We start from the raw sequence: 19,528 nt of genomic DNA, 5'->3' as shown, positions 1-19,528 counted from the left end.
AAATGGTCTTGCTTTTACGCTGTGTCTAGGTCCACGAGCCATACCAGATGCAGCAATGTTCCCGTTGTATGTATCGAGTTTGGGTTGACGTCGCTATTTGTCACGACGGAGGAGTCAAAAGGCGCTGGAATATTTTGACAGCTTACGAGTGGCTCACGCGATATACCTTGAACAACTAACAAGATGTTAGGGAGATGCTACCACTGGGTTCATGGAAAGAGCCTATGATGCATTCGACGCGAAGCCCTTATCTGCTTCACATGACGAACCGTCAACAACCAAGCCAATCACTGGATTCCAATGTCCTATCACCCCAAGACTCCTCGGAAGCGTTGGATCTGATGTTACAAGAAGTGAGGTTTCACGGTTATGAAGAAGAAGGAGAAGGCCCAGAGATCTCAGAGACCGTATCTCGTAAGAGCAACAGGGCTCTTCATTACCGTATTTTGTGGCTCAATCCTGCCCCGCAAGATGAGAGGTCGTAACCAGGTGCCAGAGTTGCAGCAACAAAGTGCAGACGCGGACCTGGGCCCGACTGCAAGCGACTTTCTCTCTTGGGATGTCGGGAAGCAGTACTGGCAGACAGGGTGCAGTTCGCCTATCATGCGCCATCACTCTTGCCCCGTCGAACACGATCGAGCGGAAGAGCGTGAGGGAACTACTCGCCCGATGCACGACTTCAACTAAACGCTTGAAGCAGCCACCATGGCCATCTTCTACACGCATACTTACTGGTGGTTGTAAAGACACCTGGTGCAGTGGCCGCCCGGCAGCCTGCACGAGTCCGGCATCAGTCCTAGGAGTAGAGGCCGTGGCTACCGGTGGTCAACACGATTTGATACTCGAAGAGGCTTGCCGGGCGGGTACCAAAAGATACGAAGGTCAATCACGGAGAGCCCATTGGAGAGGATAGGAGACAAGTTCAGACGACACCGACGTATCTGTCAGATCATACCCAAAGCTCTGCACGACATGTACCTAAGTTCCTGGTCGACCAACATGGGGCTCCGTTGGTTGAGTGATAGTGGCATCGTGGCCATCTGATCAAACCGCAGTCACCGGTGTATATGGGAGAGATATACACGCTGCTTGAGGGGAACCGTGATGTAGCGTCTGCACGGCCGCGCCTTGCACGGCTCCAGGGGCAACCCGCAAACGTGCTGTTCAATAGGCGACGAGCGCGAATGTGCTACTCACCTCTTACTACGGGCACATAGTCATTCAGCTTCAGTTCACCAGGCGCATGGCCTGATATCACACGCAATTTCCGACCATGCTGAATCTCTCGGAAACACTATCATAGAAACCGCCAGCGTCAAGCACAACGACACCACAACAAAGGCAACCTGACAGCAGACCTACCTGTCCGTGCTTCGCGATTGCTATCTGGCAAATATATACCATCACAGGCTCGGTAGATATGTTGTCGTCGTAATACCAGAGGAAGGAAGTTGAAACCAATACCTGTGCCCATAGCAACTGATTCAAACGAGCAGACTTGCACCTCGAGCCCGTTACCAGAACGTTGCTGTCTCCAAAAGCCAAATAGTGCGGTTAGAAAGGAGATTGTCTCGCCAGCTGTCTTGGATGCAAACTCTATTGTGCGTCTCTCCCTACTGTCGCATGCATTGATGTGTGGAGCAAAGTCGTACGTTTTATAGATTTGGGCGCAGGTAGCAAAAAAGGAGAATTCCGATGCACCAGAGCAGCGAGTGATGTCGCTATCGTGATATCACCGACGCAATACCCTGGAGGGAGGGACAGCGCGCCAGCTTGGTAAAGCGACGTGTGACGTATCGCTGGCATCATTTCCTGGGGGGTGGTCTAGAAGAAAAGATAAGCGCGCCGCACTAGTCAGACGCCGCGTTTTCTTGGGGAGGGTTTGCGCGGCCCGTGGAGTGATGGCGGGATGATAGTCCAAAACAAGCGGACCATGTGTGCATCATATAACCCGACCCCGACTATCTCGAACGCATATCGCAGATAACACCATGTCGATATGGGTGTCGATCGCTGGGAATATTACCCATGGGGATCTGCAATGCACATATATTGGGCGATCGCGGGTCGACGTTCCCACAAACCTTGGCATCGCCCTGTCGCCCATGCAGGCGGCCTGGCGGCTTTTGGCTCGAGTCTGGAAGCTCTAAAATCCTTAACCAACTTAAGCATGATTGACTTCTTCCCTCCGTCATCCTTGACCCAGCAAGCAGCAGCGTGCCGCATCCAGCTTGCGTAGGCGGATCGTCAAAAGTCGCAGATCCGGCTCCGGACCCGGAGAGATACAGTAGCAAGGGAGAGTCGGAAAAAAAAAGACCCCAAACTGCCAAGTTTTCATCAGGAGACCGACCATCAGATCTGCAATGTCGTGACCAACGACCATGTTGGCATGTCTTGTCATGAAGCGTTTCAAAAAACACGATCTTCAGGTGCAATGTCTGATTTGACCTAATCTGACTCAAGCCCTATGACTTCACCCACTGACGTCCCTGATACCCCAGCTGCCAACGCAGTTCTGGCACTTCTAGCAGAGGCGCCACAAGATGATGCCCTTCTAGACGTGAGACACACTCCTTCCAGGGTACGGGTTGGCTTTTTAGAGGGAGGATTACCTCATCGCCGTGGGATACCCCTCGTCCCGTCCAATTTTTTCTTTCTTTTTTGCGTTGTTCTACTAATGCTCGCTACTGCGAGGCGATTTTAGAGCATGCTCACCTTAACTTTCTAGCTCCCCAAGCGATCTAGGGAGCCTCGAGCTTTCTGAGGTTGGTCTCTTCCCTGCTTTTTGCCAGCCATCTTTGATCAGACCACCCCATGACACCCTGGGGGAGGCGTTTGTCCAACGCACCGTGACGCTGGCCCAGGCCTTCGGGACGAACAGCTCGATCTTGCGGGCCTCATCTCTTCTTTCGTATCAACAGCTCGTCGGCGGGACTTGTAGAAAATCGGAACTCGGAACTCGGTCGTTCTTAGCGCTGGTTCGGACGGGCATTAGTAGTACTGACGATGCCATGCCCCAGACAGAATATGCACGCATTTGTTGGCGGAAAAAAAAAAGGAACAAATCATCCCCTAAAACTGAAAATGTATTTTGCACACCCCCATCCACCCCCTGCCCCCTTATCTGCCGGGCTGGCAGGTGCAGCAGTCAGACCGAACAATAAATTTTGTAAAATGAGGTAACATCTGACATGGAGCGAGGAAACCGACCACCAAGCCACCCCCCTCTGACTGAATCAATAAAAACAGACCTGAAGACGCAGACTTGTGTTGCCTGGCGAATACGAACACCGGCACCGTTTTTGCACACCGCGGTACGGAGCACAAGTAACAGGCAATTGGAGGAGCTTGGAGGGTCAGACGTCAATTGTGTGACGCATGGATGAATGGTCTTGGGAGGGTAGGATCCCGCAGTGGGGACGGGTACTTGATACACCAATCACGAGCAAGATCGAGTAAGTACGCTGAACCCTGGGCCTTCGGCCTGCGGTGTCCCAAAACACCTGGACACCTGTCAGGCCGGTCAGATAGTACCTGTAGAATGAGAACTGCCTCTCCTTTAACACGGCAAAACAAGCCGAATAGAATTCAAACCAAAATGAGAAAATTTTCGATATATTAAAGGAGTAATATTATTGATCGTTAGATTTTCTCCGGTGTCTTTAACTTCAATGAGAGGTACGGAATTACCGCTATGAGAAGTATCGTATGGGACCATCTGGGAGTGTGCGATTTTATTTCGACACTAGCATGGAGAGTGACGGACCCGAGAGCAGAAAAAAAAAACCCCGAGGTATTTTGTTCAGGTCTGTACTTTGCGGACGAACACGAAGAAACAGAGAGAGAAAGAGAGAGCGGTAAATGGAACTGTGGTACAGTAGATGGAACCAGACCCGGTTCTTGCGGCTGACCTGAGAGTCCTCCCCTTCTCGGAACATGCGGAGTCGATCAGGCCCCTCCTGTTGGTGGTGCAGCGGTGCAGCGGTACTTGCCTGGCTACAGGTGACAGGTGTACTGTTGTAGGTGTGTAGCATGAGCCCAACCTCAGATGTCATGGAATCGTCGATCGCCTGTTCCCTTCCCCAGACCCTCATCGACGAATGAAAGCTGGCTAGCTAGCAAATGGTTATTCATAGATGTCTGTCTTTGCATGTCGTCGTTACGCTTTCCTTCTGGCCGTGGGGTGGTTGGTCTTTTTTCCTGGTTGCGGCTGCGGGCGTGTATCAAGTTTCAATGCTGTCTAGGCCTTGGCTGATGTGTGGTTACGACTGCTCGGTTTCTTTAGCGCCCTGGGTCAGATTTTTGGGCGGCATGGGCATGGTTGATGGGCGTGCCGCCCGCACCGGTCTTGGCCCCAGGCCTTAGCGTCAACGATTCAGCACCCCCATTCCCAATAGAACCAGCGCAAGCTTCGAGAGGCTCCTGCCCCCCGCCCCTTGTCGCTCGCTTGTCATCCAGACCGTCAGCTTGCGCGGACGGCAGTGCCGGGAAGCGCGAGCGACATAGACTGGTGAGAGGTGTGGGTGACGTACAGTAGTTTTTCCCCCCTTCCAAGACAAGAAACTCTGCGAGCCTATGGGGGGAGAGGGGGGAGAAGGATACAAAAAGAGCCAGAACGAGCCAGAACGAGGGATCAGAGGGAAAATTAGATAAAACCGTGATACCACCTTCTTGCCAGACCCTCCCCGAGTCCTCCGTGTGTCTGTTCTTCCCAATACTACACTACATAACCCAGCCCTTACACCCTCAGGGTCTCTCGCCTCCGCCCTCGTTGTTACAGAAGCATCCAAATTTAGCAGGCACTGTTTCGTTGTGACCTAACGGCCACCTCGCTGCTAACAAACACCCCGTTTTCGATTACGAAACATCACACCCAACACAAAGACTCGACGCCGTCCTCGTCTGTCTGCGGTTGCTATTCCAGAAACCACCCCCCCAACACCCGACGATATTCCAACACAGCACAAACAGCCGCTTTCGCTCTTGTTGTTATATATACACACACAAACAGCGCTCTCTTAGGGAGAAAGAGGAAGAAGTTGTATAAAGAATACTTCATAAAATAGGCTGTGCCTATTCCTGGCTGGATCCACACTTCCACTTACACTTACACACCGTCGATACCTACCAACCGAAAAACCCGAATCTATATCGACACAACCGCCAAAATGAACGATTTAATCACTACCATTGTGGTGACCGTGGTCCTGGTCCTGGTCTTCGGCTCCCTCATCTTCATCACGGCCATGTACTGGACTCAGATCCTGCGCAGGATCGCCCCCAACCGCTTCTCGGAGCCCATGAGCGAGAAGAAGAACCAGCAATGGCCGCAAGGCCCTAACTCCCACAAGGGCTCGGCCGACTCGCATCTCATCTCGCCCGTGTCGTCGCCGGGCCAGTCTCCGCGTTCGTCGCAGTTCAGCGACCACAGCGTCTCGCCCATCACCACGCCGCAAGCGTCGAGGCAGAGCCCGGAGCGCATGATCCGGTGATAGCCGGTCACAATCTACTACTCTTTTTTTTTTTGGTCCTTTTTTTTTATCCCACGATAATTATGACGGCATTGGAGTTATACACACAAGGGCGTTTTTATTTGCACTTTGATCGTCATGGCATCCCTCAATTATAGATGGGTGGATGCATATGTGGTGCGCCACGGCGTTTATGGGTCAAGGGTTCGCGAATGCATCAGCAGTTGCAGGGTCCAATAGGCTGGACTGGCGGCTTGCTATCATATCAGCCAGGGCGCGCGGCGGACGGGAACGGCACATCGCATTTACACGAAGCAATCCTTTTGCATACGCATACCGGAATACCCTTTTTCTTTTTTTATATGATGCGATCAGTCGGGTACTGTTACCACGACACAACAGCATGGTCTCTCCTTGCAAGGCATTTACATTTACACTCACATACCCAATCCGGGTCGGCGTTTCAAAAGGGGATGGTGTTTGTTTGCATTGCATGGGCAAAGGCAAAGCAAAAGCATGGAGAAGAGGAGTTGAACAGAGCTCCCTTGCATCATCGGGTCTTTTTTTGCATGAATTACTACTACGTCATCTGGAGCAATCCTAGACATTCGGGGGGTGTAAGGCAAATATACACTACTACCGCAGCATGGCAATAACAGCTACAATATCAGTAAACCAAACCACACACATCATCGTGTTTCATCATGTGGACATCATATCTCGACATGCTATATATCTTGTGACCTGACCAACATCAGATGAATTACGCAGGACAAGCCCTGTCTCTCTCATGATGGACTGGGGTTGTACGTCCCGGCGCCGGCACATGCGCCATCGACTTCAGCCGCACTAATCTGCTTGACCGCAACCTGCCCGTCGTCATCGCCTCCTCCCCCACCCCCTATCTCTGATGACGACGAAACATTCTTACCACCCTTGCCACCACCATCGCCACCAACGAATCGCACCATGGGCTCATCGTCGCGGAATGGCGCCACGTCGGGCTCCCAGCCCAGATGCCGCCGGATCCCGTCCTCGGGGTCGTCGAGAAAGGCGAAGACGTAGTCCTGCAGCCGCTCGGCCGCGCGCCGCTGGCCCGCCGTCGCCCCGCCGCGCAGGTCGTACGTCCCGAAGACCATGGGCACGTCGCTCGCGTGGTACGCCCCCAGCCACGGGTACGGCGTCAGGTTCGTCCAGTTGCCCGCCCACTGGTAGCGGTACGTCGTGAGGCCGCGGGCGGCGCGCACCACGGCCGCTTCGCGCGCGACGCAGACGAAGTCGTGCAGAGTCGTCTCGTCGAGCCTGGTCTGGTTCGGCGGCGGGTTCGGCGCGTCGTTCAGGTTGTGGCCCGGGTTCCACTTGGCCAGGCTCGCCTGCTCGTTGGCCGCCGTGCTGACGAGGGCGGGCACCCGCGCGAGGCGGCCCGCGAGCCCGCGCTGCGTGTAGTTGCGGAAGATGACGCGGTCGTCGACCGTCGGGCGGAACCACAGACCCGGCTTGGTCTTGTTGTCGCCGTACGCGCCGACGAAGTTGCTGAGCAGGGCCGCGGGCACCTGCCGCATGCACTCGAGCTCGGCGGCGGCGACGGCCCGGTCGCTGCCCGCGAAGCCGTCGCAGCCCACGTGCCGGGCGACGAAGCTGAAGTTGGTCTGCAGCGCGTCGTCGCCCTGGGCGAACTTGCGCAGGGCGGCGCCGGACTGGAGGAAGAAGCCGGCCACGAGCGGCTCCTCGTCGTAAAGGAAGTCGAGGACGTCGGCCGCGACGCCGCCCGCCGAGTGGCCCCAGAGCACGATGCGGCGGGGGTCGCCACCGAAGGCGCCGATGTTGGCGTACACCCACTCGAGGGCCGCGCGCACGTCCAGGATGCCCAGGTTGTTCCCGCCTCCGGGCTCGTCGTTGAGCCCCGCCGCGTTGGGGAACCCGAACAGGTTGACGCGCCAGTTGGCGGTGACCATGATGTGCTTGCCGGTGCGGTTAACGAACCCCGCAGGGTTTTGGTAAGGCACGTCGACGCCTCCTGTGACGAAGCTGCCACCGGGAATGAAGAGCGCCACGGGGAGCCCGTCGCCGCGGCGCGCGTCCCGCGGGGTCCAGACGGCGAGCTTCAGGCAGTCCTCGGAGCCCGTCTGCGCGGACTGACCGGCATGATGGCTCTGGCCCGCCGTGGCGATGGAAAAGTCCGATATGTTGGTGTTCCACAGCGTCAGCGTGCGCGGCAGGTACTGCGCGCACGGCGGCGGGAAGCGGTTCGAGTGGTGGTGCTTCGTCGAGGGGCGGAGAGCGACGGGCGGCCGCCACCTGAGGGTGCCCACCGGCGCTTCGGCGTAGGGGATACTCCTAAACTCCCGAACACCGCTATACGCGGGATTATGAAGACCAGTGTATCTTCCGGTGATAGTTGTGACGGTCAATCCTTCGTCATCGTCATTATCCCGGTTGTGATACGCTCTCCCTATTTCAACCAAGAACAAGCCATAGAGTATCTGACTGAATCTCATTCTAGGAGCACTATTTGGTGACGACTGGGTTCCGAATGGTGTGGGAAGAACATCTCTAGAACCGCTCACTTCACCAGTGCTTGGTCCCTCTCAGACGACATCACCTCCTTATACACAGGCAAGTTTGCGTAACCAAAGCTGTACATGCTGCTGGCTTTTCCGACTTCTGAACATCAATTCCTATGACGACGGCATCGCAGCTGCCTGATTCGGAAAGCCAGCGACCCGATAACCAGCAGGAGCACGAGCCGATGTTGCAGTGCAGCGATGCTGATCATGTGGTCTAGACTTCCCCTCAGTTGCATGCCAAGTAATCTGAACCAAGTCCTCGGATTCGTGCTCCAGAGACGCGCGACGTATCAGCCTAAAGTCGTGTGCATACACTTCGTGCTATCCCTATCCTGATAAAGTGTCTTATGCCCTGGGACATGTTCATATCTCAGTCCAGGATCGCTTTTGTTCAGAGACCAACCAATGACCGAACTGCGTTGGCGATGGGAGGGATAGAGGTGAACAGGACGGTAATCGCGCCAAACAGACTCATGGCCAGGCTCGATAGAGCTGCCGCTCGCGGGTCCGTACGCAACAGAAGTGCCGTCGCCATGGCCGAGGAGTTGGCTCCCAGAGTGACACCCCGCGTCACGTAATCGTCTAGGGCGTTGACACCATCAGTAAGAGAGAGGGGAGAGCCCTTGAGAGAAGCAAGCTTACCTTCAGGGATCCTCAGCCAGGCGAGGAACCGCTGCCCTATGAGAACCCCGACAATACCGCTCATGATGGCGACGGCCGCCCCCGTGTTCGCGTCTCCGCCCAAGTTGGCGGTGGCCGGGATGGCCAGCGCCAAGGTCAGACTCCTCGAGGCAAAGGCGAGACTTCTCTCGGCAGTGATGCCGATGGCGAAGCAGACCCACGGATAGGCGAACAGGGATGCTACTGACACAACGATATTCGGTATGACGATGGCGAGAAAATGTTGTTTCAGCTCCCGGCGATACTGGTACATGGGCAGGGCTAGAGCGATGATACTAGCATCAAGGACCGTGCTGAACATGTCACCTGCGCCGGGAAGCTGATGGCTCCCGTTCCAGACCCGAGCGTAGTTTGCGCCCACCTTGTACTCTCGCAAAGTGCTGTCAAGGTCACGACCTATTGTTAGACCGATCACCCAGATTCCCAGTACGGTAAAGAGCGCCGAGACAAGCACCGGGTGGAGGAACTGCCTCCAGGTAGGTGGCAGCGCGAGAGAACCAAAGTACGTCAGGATACTGAACGTCAGTTGGATCGGCATCGCATAGCCGGTGCTGTAGTAGACGGGAATCCCAATCAGAACGAACAGCAAGAGATAGGTGATGATGTCTAGCTTTGCAGCAACAATCACGGCCCATTGCTTGGCCCGCGGTAGCGGCAAAGGCGCCTGGGCTGGCAATTCGGGAGGGATCGTGGGAGTGCTGGGGCCAGTTGAACTGGTGGTTTCAGGCGCTGCGGCGGCCGCGGCCGCATCCGCGAGGTGCACTTGCGAAGGCCTCGACGAGGGGGCAGGATCGCTCTCGGTATCGGGCGTCGCCGCGCCTGCCGGAGTCGGGGCGGTCATGGGGATCTCGTCGGTCTCGTGCCCCATCTCCTCGGCGCGCTCGGTGATGGCTCGTTTGGAGGAGCCCGTCACGAGCTGGAGCCCGCGGATCATGTACGCCGTGCCGACCATCATACCAAAAAACCCAACCACTAGCCATCGTTAATTGTTGGCCTGGTACATCACGAGGGCATACCAAACGCACCGAAGACGGCGATCATTTTGAACACCTCGACTACGCCGACGGGCGGGCTCAGAGGCAGCAAGACGAAGGAGGGCGTGAAGAAGACGCCGATCCAGCGAAGAGACCATCCTCCCTAGAAGGTAATAATAGTATAGGTCAGTCTCAATGTGCCTTTACACTTTTGGCGGATCAAGTAAGAAGAAGATGCAGGTAGGTGCACATACCGGGACTTCGATGTGAGCGACCAGGCGCCGGGTCCGATGTTCGCCAAGCACCTGCTCGCTCAGCAGCAGCGCCAAGAACAAAACGACGAGGCAAGCGACCGAGGCCGGGAAGGCCACATTGCCGATTTGAAATAGGCGATCGACTCCGTAGCACGCAGCCAGCATCGCGAGGATGCCAGTCGGAACCGAAAGCCATGCGCGCACTGATGACTGCCAAGAGGCCTCGGCTGCCTGTCATAGCCCACCCGATTAGCATCCTACTCAGAGGCGGGAATAAGATGCAATCAATACTCACCAACTTCAAAGCAAGGAATGCATCTTTCAGTTTTCCTTCTGTGCTATCCAGCATCTTGGTATTCGCGGGCTTCTGGTTGGGGTCAGTATTGTAGGGGCGATTGATGCTTGGAGACCTGGAGCCCGGCACTCTCGGGGACACCGGCCAAAGATCGGACGCGCCACTTATTTATACCACGCTATGTTTGTTAGTTTGAGGCCCCTACCCTTTTCTCGTCCGGAAACGTATGATGATGAGTTAAGTGCCTACATGTGCATGTCACTGGACGCGAGCATCGTTCTAGCTGATTTGGTCTATTACTACGAAATGGAAATGAAACTCAGGAAAAGTAGGAAAGCATCGCATCGTGTCGTCAATGCGGGCCGGTTCTTGCAGCGAACCGGGCAGCCACACTCAAAGCTGCATCGGCCTCGCGGCCAACCTCACATATTCTCGCGACATCTGGTGAGGGAATGAAGTCCGCAAAGCCCCTATCGTACACCCGTCCTCTCCCGGAGCCACCTCAGATCATCAACTACGTCTTCGTCCGAGGCGATTCCGTTCACTTCTCCACCTTCTTGATCTCGTTGTTCAGGGTCGCCTTGACCTTCCAGGGGTCGTCTCCCACGCGGTCGCGGCAGACCAAGACCCTAACCTTGATGTTCTGCCAGGCGTTCCACTGGGATTCGGTGATGATATCACCGACAGGCCGGCGCTTTCTCCAGAAATTTCGGAATTCTCTGACAGTGCGCCAGATGTCGGCATGATCCTTGAACTCCTTGCAATCTTCTTTGCGGACCTGGTGGTAGACCCTCTTGCGGTCCTCGAAGGTGAAGAGGTTGTTCTTGAGAGCGAGGCCTGATGGAACAATTAACGTCAGTGTACATATCATCACGATGAGAGGAAACATGACATACCCTTGAACTTGTTCATCGTGTCATCCATGAGAACGTCGTGGTTCTTTTTGACGAACTTGGGTCCCTGCTGGATTACCTCGCCGTCTCGGGTCCGCTTCTGACCTCTCTTAGAGACCCCCTGCTGGACCTCTTGATTGATGCGGCCCGTGTTAATCGGGTAGACAATGAAGACCTCCTTAAGGCCGCTGAAAAACCGCAGGAAATCGCAAAGGGCACGGGGGCAGATGGTGAGGTGCTGGTGAGGGCATTTCTTGCAGGTGCAGTAGAAAGCGCTCATGGTTGAGGCTGCACCACGGGCCACCTTTCCCTCGGCACTGAAGAAGTCAAAGCCCAGCCGTTTGATGTTGCTGAACTTCCTGCGGTTCTTGGCCGGGTCCAAGTTGGTGATCTCAAAGTCCTTGCTGGCGACGCGGAGGAGGATGAGATCCCGGTCCGGGTGGAACCGGGCCACGTTAGGCTCCTCCTTCCGGTCCCAGAACCGGCGGCGATCTCGTTCCCAGATCACCTTGCGGTCACCGTCCTTCACGATCTCCTCCTTGGACATTCGCACGGTCCAGCCGACGTTCCAGATTCCCAACCAGGCCGAGTCATCTCCTTGGATATTCTGATTCTCTCTCAGCGGGGAGACGATGTCAAGCACCTCCCTATCAACCCGAGGACGAGGTCTGTTGGGCTGCTTGCGCGGGGGAGGGTCCGGGACTTTCAGGGTGAAGTGATGAGCGCCATGCCGGGGGATGGTGTGCTTCAAGACCTTCAGCTTCAACTCATCGGGCAGGTGGTTGTACCATCCCCAAACGCCCTTCTGAGGCTCCACGTCAATCTTCTGGTTGGACGCCATGGTGGTGCAAACGATGTGAAGTCGTGGCGACGAGTCAAAGGCCTTGAGTGAGATGGTTAGTCGAGTGCCGGAACGTTGGGGTGGTGGGAATTAATCAAAGATTGGCATGAACTAACAGTAGCAGATGTCAGGCGGATCTCGCCGGATTGAATCCAACTTCGCCGAGTTGAATACAAGTGAGATTGGGAAGTCCGCAAACAAGAAGCAGTGAATGGTGTTTAGGTAGGTCGAATCAAGACACGACCGGGTTGGGTTCACGCTTCAATATCCTGAAGTCGCCGAAAGGTTTCTTCGTGCGCAGGCTCACGACAAGACTGCTCGGTTGAGTACCAACTTCCATCAAGTTAGCGACTTGTTACATGAGTGTGCGGACTGGACCATGCCGTCGGCATGTGCGCTATTCATGCAAAAGGATGCAGGATGTAGCAGGCGGAGAGGTCGTGATGGTCCACACCCCAGCAACATGGGTCAAATCAACGGTGGGGAAGCGGGTGTGATGATAAGCGGGTGGCTGTGTGTATGAACATGAATCCATACAGAGAAAATTTGGGAATGATAGGATGTAGCAGTTCATATTGGACTGTGAAATGTTGTACTTACCGTTGGCTGGATATGATGATGTGGGGAGTTACTGACACGGGAGGTGTGAACGAAAAGAGCAGGCTGCCGAAAACAAGATGAGCAGACCGGCGAGAATGAGAAGAGCGGACCGGCAAGAATGAAGAGAGCGGACCGGAGAGAACGAGAAAAGCGGATCAGCCAGGACGAGAAGAGCGGATCAGCAAGGATAAAGAGAGCAAATCGGCGAGGATGAAGAAAGTAAATCGGCGAAACTGAGGACAGGATGCCGGTGAAGTTGAGGAGAGTGTGTCGCCGAGAATGAAGAAAGTGGGTTCACAAGAAGGAGGAGGGAAGGTCAGAGAGAGAAAAGAGAATTTCGGCAAGAGTGAAGACAGAATGTCAGCGAATGAAGAACGTGGCTTCAGGATAAAGGTCCACCTCGGCGAGAGAGAAAAGAGGATGTCGGCGAGGGTGAAGAGAGGAGGTCGGCAAGTGAAGAACGCAGCCTCAGATTTAAAGTCCGCCTCGGCGATATTGAATACAAAGCGGGATACCAATCGGCGAGTGTGAATATGAAGTGGCGGTACGCCCGTGTCCATGAGTGTGAATACACGGCGGCGGAATTGCTGTTGGCAGACTTAACACCAGCAAGTTGGATTCAAAAGTGTGCGGCATGTTCACGATGCGAGAGCTACAAGGGAAGACACGAGATTCAGATGAGATGACCAGCTCGCTGATGATATTTATAAAATGGAGTCGGCCTAGTCATCTGAACGTAAGTCTGCGTGTGATATGGGAAAAGGAGATCGAGGTCTCATACGGCACAACTCATAGCGATTGTATGCCTTCAGGAGATACATATCTACATAAGTGACTCCTGTGATGGTAAGAATCAAGAAGAATTGCTCAAGTCAAGTATTCTGAAAATCGTTGATGAAATAAATGATAAAGGCGTCGGCGAGATGCAGTGAGATGTGCTTGACGTTTGGAGCAAAGATCTGTGAATATAACTGGTTTCTTTTGTAGAGATAGCGACTACCATATTATCGAAGGGGGGCAGAAAGTGGCAAAGCAGCAAGAAGTTGAAATGGCCTCATTTTACTTTACCCAAGGTCATGGCCTGGCTTTGGGATCATACTACGCCAGTGCATCCAACCCCTGTCATCATCACCTGCGTAGCCCCTGACCTGGCCCCTCAGTACACCCAGGCACGGGGAAAGGCAGCCAAATGTTTAGACACCTGAACCCGATATACTGAGCCCATTAAGACATAACACGTGAAGAACTTGTGCATTTGAACGAGATATATAGTACAGGCAGCCAGTTTGCCATCAATGCGACCGTCCTGTGGAGCAAGCAAGCCCTCCACCGCGCTGTTTGCCAAACAGACATCCGACTCCAACAAGGCTTCTGGGCTTTGGGGGCATCCTTGAAAAGCATACTTCCCGTCTAGCAGTACACCGTGGCATATACTATAAAATACGAGAGGACCCCTGTCTGCAGATACGATATGTACCAAGTGGCTGTCGCATACGCTGCATACCAAGGCTGCTCCTTAGGTATATCTCATAAACCCACACACCCCACGTCTAAAGCATTCCCGTATCTCATAGACTGCACTCATTCAACTTTACCGTCCGAACCGCGTATCCTTCAAACAACCCAATCTCGCTGGTGGTGAAGAAACCTTTCATGGATTCACACCATGCCACCAAGAAACCCTGCAATCTCATTTGCAGGACACCTCAAGCCACGCCCATATATATAACAGCCGTCCTCATGCTCCGCCCATAGCAGCTTTGACTTCGTTCTGCAAGGCCTCCAAGTCTTTGAGGATATCAACCCCACTGCCTATGTTGGTGGTTTCGGAGGTCGCACGACTCTTTGGTGGCTCGCCGTCAATACGACCTACCTCACCGCTGGCGCTCCGAGATCCACTGTCGCCGCGTATTGACTCCGCTGTCTGCATGTTGGTCTTGTTGCTTCGACTTCGGCGAGGTGGCGGCGGCGGTGCGGCTATGACACCGTCCTTTTCTCTGCTAACTTTCCTGCTGTTACTATCCAGCGAGCTGATGCTGGGCGGCCTTCTGGCGCTCGACTGCCGAGCCGGTGGCGGCGGTGGCGGTGACAACTTTGGTACACCATCCTTAGTAGTCGTCACTGTGGCCATGGCGGATCCAAAATTTGGATGCTCGAGCAGGCTGAAGCCAGTTCCTTGAGATAACCTCACGCCGTCGATGCTTCCAGGGCTTGAGACCGATGTCGGGCTCGTAATGGAGCTACCTGATCTGTTATGGCTGGGCCTTCTTGGAGGCGGAGGAGCAGGGGCAGATAGACCTGCGCTGGTATGAGAATTGACGCGCAGACTGTCTGTCCGCGAGCGATTCGACTCCATTGAGCTACGCGGGGCTTCCTCGTCTGCTGGGTTTCCCTTGATAGATGGTGGCTTGGAGTCGGATCGCCCATGGCGGCGAGGAGGTGGAGCAGCCGGCTTGCGAGCACTAGATGTAGTACCGGTGCTGACCTGCGACTCGGACCGGCTCCGCATTCCTCCAGATGGATCAGACGGCCCCGAGTTCGTCGTTGCTGCCGTCTCGCTAAAAGCTTCGGGAAGTTTCCCAGCGGCCTCGCGATCAAAGGGCGACTCGGTCTGTTCATCTGCTGCCGTACGAGTCGGGGGAGTGGGAGCGGTTTGTTCACGTCAGACGCCGAGGACAGAGGGCTCTGCTGGCCTGCCGGGTCGATGTTTGTGTCCACTGACATCCCTTGTCCAGAGCCTCTTGAAGGGGTACTTGGCCTTTGGTCGGAACCAAGCTCGATCTTTATCAGTTTTCCATGACGGGAGCTGGGCGGTGGCGGCTTCTTGCGCCCGGAGGCTGGTTGTATATTTGCCAAGGGAGACGACAGATGATTGTTCCGGCGCTCCCCCGCTTCTTCCGGCTCCGAAATCTCATGAGATGTGCGAGGAGTATCCTGGTTGGCATCTACTATTGACTGTCTGGACACAGAACTTGCATCCGTGATGCTCGTCCCGTCGTGGCTCGGGGTTGGGAGCGGGCTTGAGCCTGACCAAGTGCTGGTGGCCGCTGGGAGCGATGCATTCCCTGCCCCTCCGACTGCGCCTGGGTTACTGGCGTGTCCTGTCAGCAAGAGTCTGCTGAAAGAGTTGACGTCCAGTGCTCCTTTGGACCCAGAGGCCGGGTTGGCCTCCTCTCCCGGTATACTCGGTTCCAAATCGGCAAGTGTTTTCGAGAAGGGGTTCGCCGGCGCTCTCGGTAAGGTGTGCTCGTCCGAGGCTTCTATCCTCGCCTCCTCGTCAGTCTGACCACCAGTAAAGGGGTCGACCCCATCGCCTTCGTCTAGCGCATCCCGACTATTCCTGCGGTCCGCATCGTCATGTTCGTCGTCGTCGTCATCGTCATCGTAATCGGCGGGCGGGAAGTAGGTAGCCACGGGCACGGCATCCTCGGGCGAGGAGGGCGGCGGCGATTGGACGCGGACCTTCTTCACGATCTTCTTCGGTTTTGGCTGGATAGGGTCATCGCGTGCAGCTTGGGGTTCTGGCACGGCGGTTCTGAAGGTCGTGACCGGTGGCCGTGGGGCAGACGATAGTGTCGGGTTGCCTAAGCTTGAGCTCGGGGCAGGGGACCCGCTCGGTATGGCGGACGAGGGAGAGGGGCCTCCGGTTTTCCGTCGAAAGGGATTATTGGAGCCAAAGGAGGGCGAGGTCGAAGACATGGTGAAGAGGGGTGGGATGGCTATTATGCTGGGGATTAAGAGAGCTTGGAGAAGTAGGGGTTATATTGTTATTCGGCCATGACACGGGGAGTGGTGTCTGCTTGCGGAAACTTTGAACGGGACGAAGCCGTCAGGGTCCCAAATGGATGGCTCGGCGATCGTTCCCCTCCTTAGGCATGCAAGTAGCGGGCAGTTCGGACAGGGCCACAGAAAGAGCCGCAGCCGGTCGGATTGCGAGTGGAAGTGGCCAGGGGATTGGACGACGAAGACTCGATTCAAAGCCGCCCGACTGATCGATCAATCACAAATGAGATGGAGATAGGCAGAGATTTGAGGGCCCCCTCAAGCGGCTATGGCTTGGTGTTGTACAGTTGAAACCATGACTATTGGACTGCGTAAGCAATTATCTGCAGCGTCCCTTTGCTCTTTCCTTCGCTGAAGTGCGCAGATAAGGCACAGATGGCCAGTCGGACAAATACCTAGATAGGGTACTGTAGATTGATAGATAGATCAAGAAGCTCGCCCTGTCTGCATTTGATCCAATTGATTAATTGCCCACCTAGCAGGAGGTGGGATTGAAGTAAAGAGGTAGGAAATGCTACGACATACATACCTGTTACCGGCATACCAATTCTGGCTGACGCCACGGCTCCACGAGGCAGCGACTAGGTTGCTTACGTGTACCTTGGGCCTTAGGTCGTGAGCAACGGGGTCCCATTTGGATATCCATTCGATGATGGCCAGCAGGGGTGCTGGTTTGTTTGTGCGTTCTGTTCTAGTAGTTGGTAGGTAGGACGAATTGGGCACTAGCGCACGTCCTATGCACATGCACCCGTTCCTTTTCTACCACCACCGCCCGGCAGTCGTTCTACATCATGTCACATATTGACCCATAGGTACCCTAGCTCGAGGTCGAAGTCATTGTCTTCTTCTTGATCATCACACTTGTCAAAATAGCCCATATGGCTATTGTACATGAGTCCAGTCTCAAGTGAGAATATATTCTCACCTTCACTGTTCATCACCGTACATGAGCAAGGTGCCATGCCTGCCAGCAGGTGCGACTAATACCATATCGGGGTATGTAACTTAACTCCTAACATACTTCATATCAACAAGGTTCAACGATGTTCTGCATAGCTCGGCAGCCTGTGGGGAAAAGTGATGACGTTCAAAACACCTTGAAACTGCCAACCTTCGCTCACAGTCTACTGCCCGCTAGAGCTTCAGTCGAGAGAGGTTTCGTGAGACAAGCCACGAACCACGTGTACCTCCTGCAAGCTGGCATGCCAACATCATGCAATCTGTTCGTCCATGACTGCGATGCCTTCACAAACGTTCATGTTGCTAAGGGCATCTGAGCTTATCTGGACATCTGCAGATGTGGATTGATTAGCCTTCAATCGCGAGACGCGATATTGTCGAAAGTATTGAAGCAAATGAAGCCCTGAAGAAGCAATCACATCTCGTAAGTCGTAAGAGTACGAGACGCCAAGATACGGGCGAGAAAGACTTGGGCTGGATGAAATGGAATCCGATGCTGCTGCGGTGTGTGGGATTGATTGATTGAGCTCGAGGCAAGACAGAGAGTCCGGCCCCACTTGCACGTGATACGTGCCCCCTATTGCTCTGCGACTAGGAAGTCCACATGTTAGAGATCATCCGCCACTTCCACAGCGATTCCCTGCAGGGTCCGAGACCCAACAGCCGCGTCCACCATGATGATGTAAACAAGGCAATTCGCAAGGCGCGTTTCACCTGAACAGTAGCAATGCACATCGCCTTCATGCGAATAGGTGTAACACATCTGAAGACGAGCAAGACGAAGATAAAGTCAAAGGTCAAATATGCGACTCTCACATCCATTGTTGGTGGTATAAATTACAAATGTTCTCATCACATCGTCATAGTGCCTTCTCATGCGGCTTCAACAATGTCCACCTATGCTGAGCACATGCCGCTCACTCATGAGCGCGATGTAGCCGACAAGCTTCGCGCAATTGCGCAGCCTTGGCACTGATACCGAGATACTCAACAAGACGCGTACTCAGTTGACCCGGTTCGCTGTCCGGGCGCGCCGCTGACCCTGTAAAGCAATAATACCCTTCCAGCCGCCCCTGCTAAATCATAATAATCGATCCCATCCCTACGCGTAGAAATAAACGCGGTCTTTGTACCCTGATCCGTGAACGCCAATCGCCAGCCAAGCTACACTGAAAAGAAGAACCAAACATCAAATCAGGCTACTGCTCATGCCGCGGCTTCAGCTTTGGGGGCTTCCTTCTTTGCCGCAACCTTCTTGGGCGCAGCGGCCTTCTTTGGTGCCGCAGCCTTCTTCGCGGGTGCGGCGGCCTTGGGCTTGCTGACACGGCCAGTCTTCGTCTTGGTGGCGGCCTTCTCGGCAGCAGGGGCGGCCTCCTTCTTGGCAGCAGTCTTCTTAGGGGCAGCAGCCTTCTTCGGCGCGGCGGCCTTCTTGGGAGCGGCCGCCTTCTTCTCGGTGGTCTCCTTCTCCTTCTTCTCCTTGGGGGCAGCGGCAGCCTTCTTGGGAGCGGCGGCCTTCTTGGGGGCAGCAGCCTTCTTAGGCGCAGCCGCCTTCTCGCCGTCCTTCTTGACGGCGGCAGGCTTAGACTTCTTGGACAGCTTCACGGGGCCAGAGGGACCTATTTCGGCGAGTTAATATATGCCAGACGCGGAATGGCCAGAGCCGGGCTGGAGGCAGAACTTACCCTTGGGCTGCTCAAAGACACCCTTCTCAACACCAGCCTTCAGGGCCTTGTTGAATAGAGAGTCGAACATCTTCTCCGTGGCAACGATGTTGTTGTTAGCCTTGACATACTTCTTGAGACCTTGTCGGCTATTGAGTGGGTTAGCATTTCACGCGTGAGCATGTTGGTTAGGGTGATGATGCATACCTGGAACCGTTGCGCTCCTTGAGCTGTTCGATGGAAATCGAGTCAGCAAACATGGACACAAGTAAAAGGAGCGTAGGACGGACGGGTCCCGGCGGGCCCAGGAAGGCGCCTTGAGTTAAGACCCATGGGCTGCCTTGGGCACCGCGCGTGACCCGACGCGCCGACATTGGAGAGCGGTGGTATTTACAGTAATGATGCCCTCGGTGATCATGTCCTGCGTCGCGTTAGTCATTTGAACTGTGGTAGTAGGGCGGATAAGGGGATGCACGTACCTGGTAAGAGGCATGGGCGCTCTTGGTCTTGGGGGCGGCAGCAGTGCCTTCAGCCTTCTTGGGAGCCAT

The 19,528-nt window shown here is 54.9% G+C and overlaps 6 protein-coding genes across 6 annotated transcripts; 1 reads left to right on the top strand and 5 right to left on the bottom strand.

The window, feature by feature from the left end:
• Positions 1-5,168: 5,168 nt before the first annotated feature.
• Positions 5,169-5,492, top strand: PG985_001221 (uncharacterized protein; the record flags this gene model as incomplete). Its single annotated transcript, XM_066820990.1, has 1 exon — positions 5,169-5,492. One exon carries the CDS (start codon positions 5,169-5,171, stop codon positions 5,490-5,492), a length of 324 nt encoding a protein of 107 aa, XP_066691869.1.
• Positions 5,493-6,259: 767 nt separating this feature from the next.
• On the bottom strand, positions 6,260-7,969 carry PG985_001220 (uncharacterized protein; the record flags this gene model as incomplete). Its single annotated transcript, XM_066820989.1, has 1 exon — positions 6,260-7,969. One exon carries the CDS (start codon positions 7,967-7,969, stop codon positions 6,260-6,262), a length of 1,710 nt encoding a protein of 569 aa, XP_066691868.1.
• A 460-nt stretch (positions 7,970-8,429) lies between these two features.
• PG985_001219 (uncharacterized protein) lies at positions 8,430-10,296 on the bottom strand (the record flags this gene model as incomplete). The annotated part of the gene is made up of 4 exons (XM_066820988.1): positions 8,430-9,691; positions 9,745-9,856; positions 9,903-10,178; positions 10,243-10,296. 4 exons carry the CDS (start codon positions 10,294-10,296, stop codon positions 8,430-8,432), a joined length of 1,704 nt encoding a protein of 567 aa, XP_066691867.1.
• A 487-nt stretch (positions 10,297-10,783) lies between these two features.
• On the bottom strand, positions 10,784-11,976 carry PG985_001218 (uncharacterized protein; the record flags this gene model as incomplete). The annotated part of the gene is made up of 2 exons (XM_066820987.1): positions 10,784-11,079; positions 11,139-11,976. The coding sequence occupies 2 exons, from the start codon at positions 11,974-11,976 to the stop codon at positions 10,784-10,786; spliced, it is 1,134 nt and encodes a 377-aa protein (XP_066691866.1).
• A 2,338-nt stretch (positions 11,977-14,314) lies between these two features.
• On the bottom strand, positions 14,315-16,275 carry PG985_001217 (uncharacterized protein; the record flags this gene model as incomplete). The annotated part of the gene is made up of 2 exons (XM_066820986.1): positions 14,315-15,187; positions 15,238-16,275. The coding sequence occupies 2 exons, from the start codon at positions 16,273-16,275 to the stop codon at positions 14,315-14,317; spliced, it is 1,911 nt and encodes a 636-aa protein (XP_066691865.1).
• A 2,250-nt stretch (positions 16,276-18,525) lies between these two features.
• PG985_001216 (histone h1) lies at positions 18,526-19,528 on the bottom strand (the record flags this gene model as incomplete). The annotated part of the gene is made up of 5 exons (XM_066820985.1): positions 18,526-18,935; positions 19,002-19,129; positions 19,188-19,210; positions 19,375-19,401; positions 19,460-19,528. 5 exons carry the CDS (start codon positions 19,526-19,528, stop codon positions 18,526-18,528), a joined length of 657 nt encoding a protein of 218 aa, XP_066691864.1.

This window comes from Apiospora marii, assembly GCF_038362585.1.
Source record: "Apiospora marii strain CBS 49790 chromosome Unknown utg000001l_segment0_segment0, whole genome shotgun sequence".
Classification (NCBI taxonomy): domain Eukaryota; kingdom Fungi; phylum Ascomycota; class Sordariomycetes; order Amphisphaeriales; family Apiosporaceae; genus Apiospora; species Apiospora marii.
This window is presented reverse-complemented; position numbering and strand designations above follow the sequence as displayed.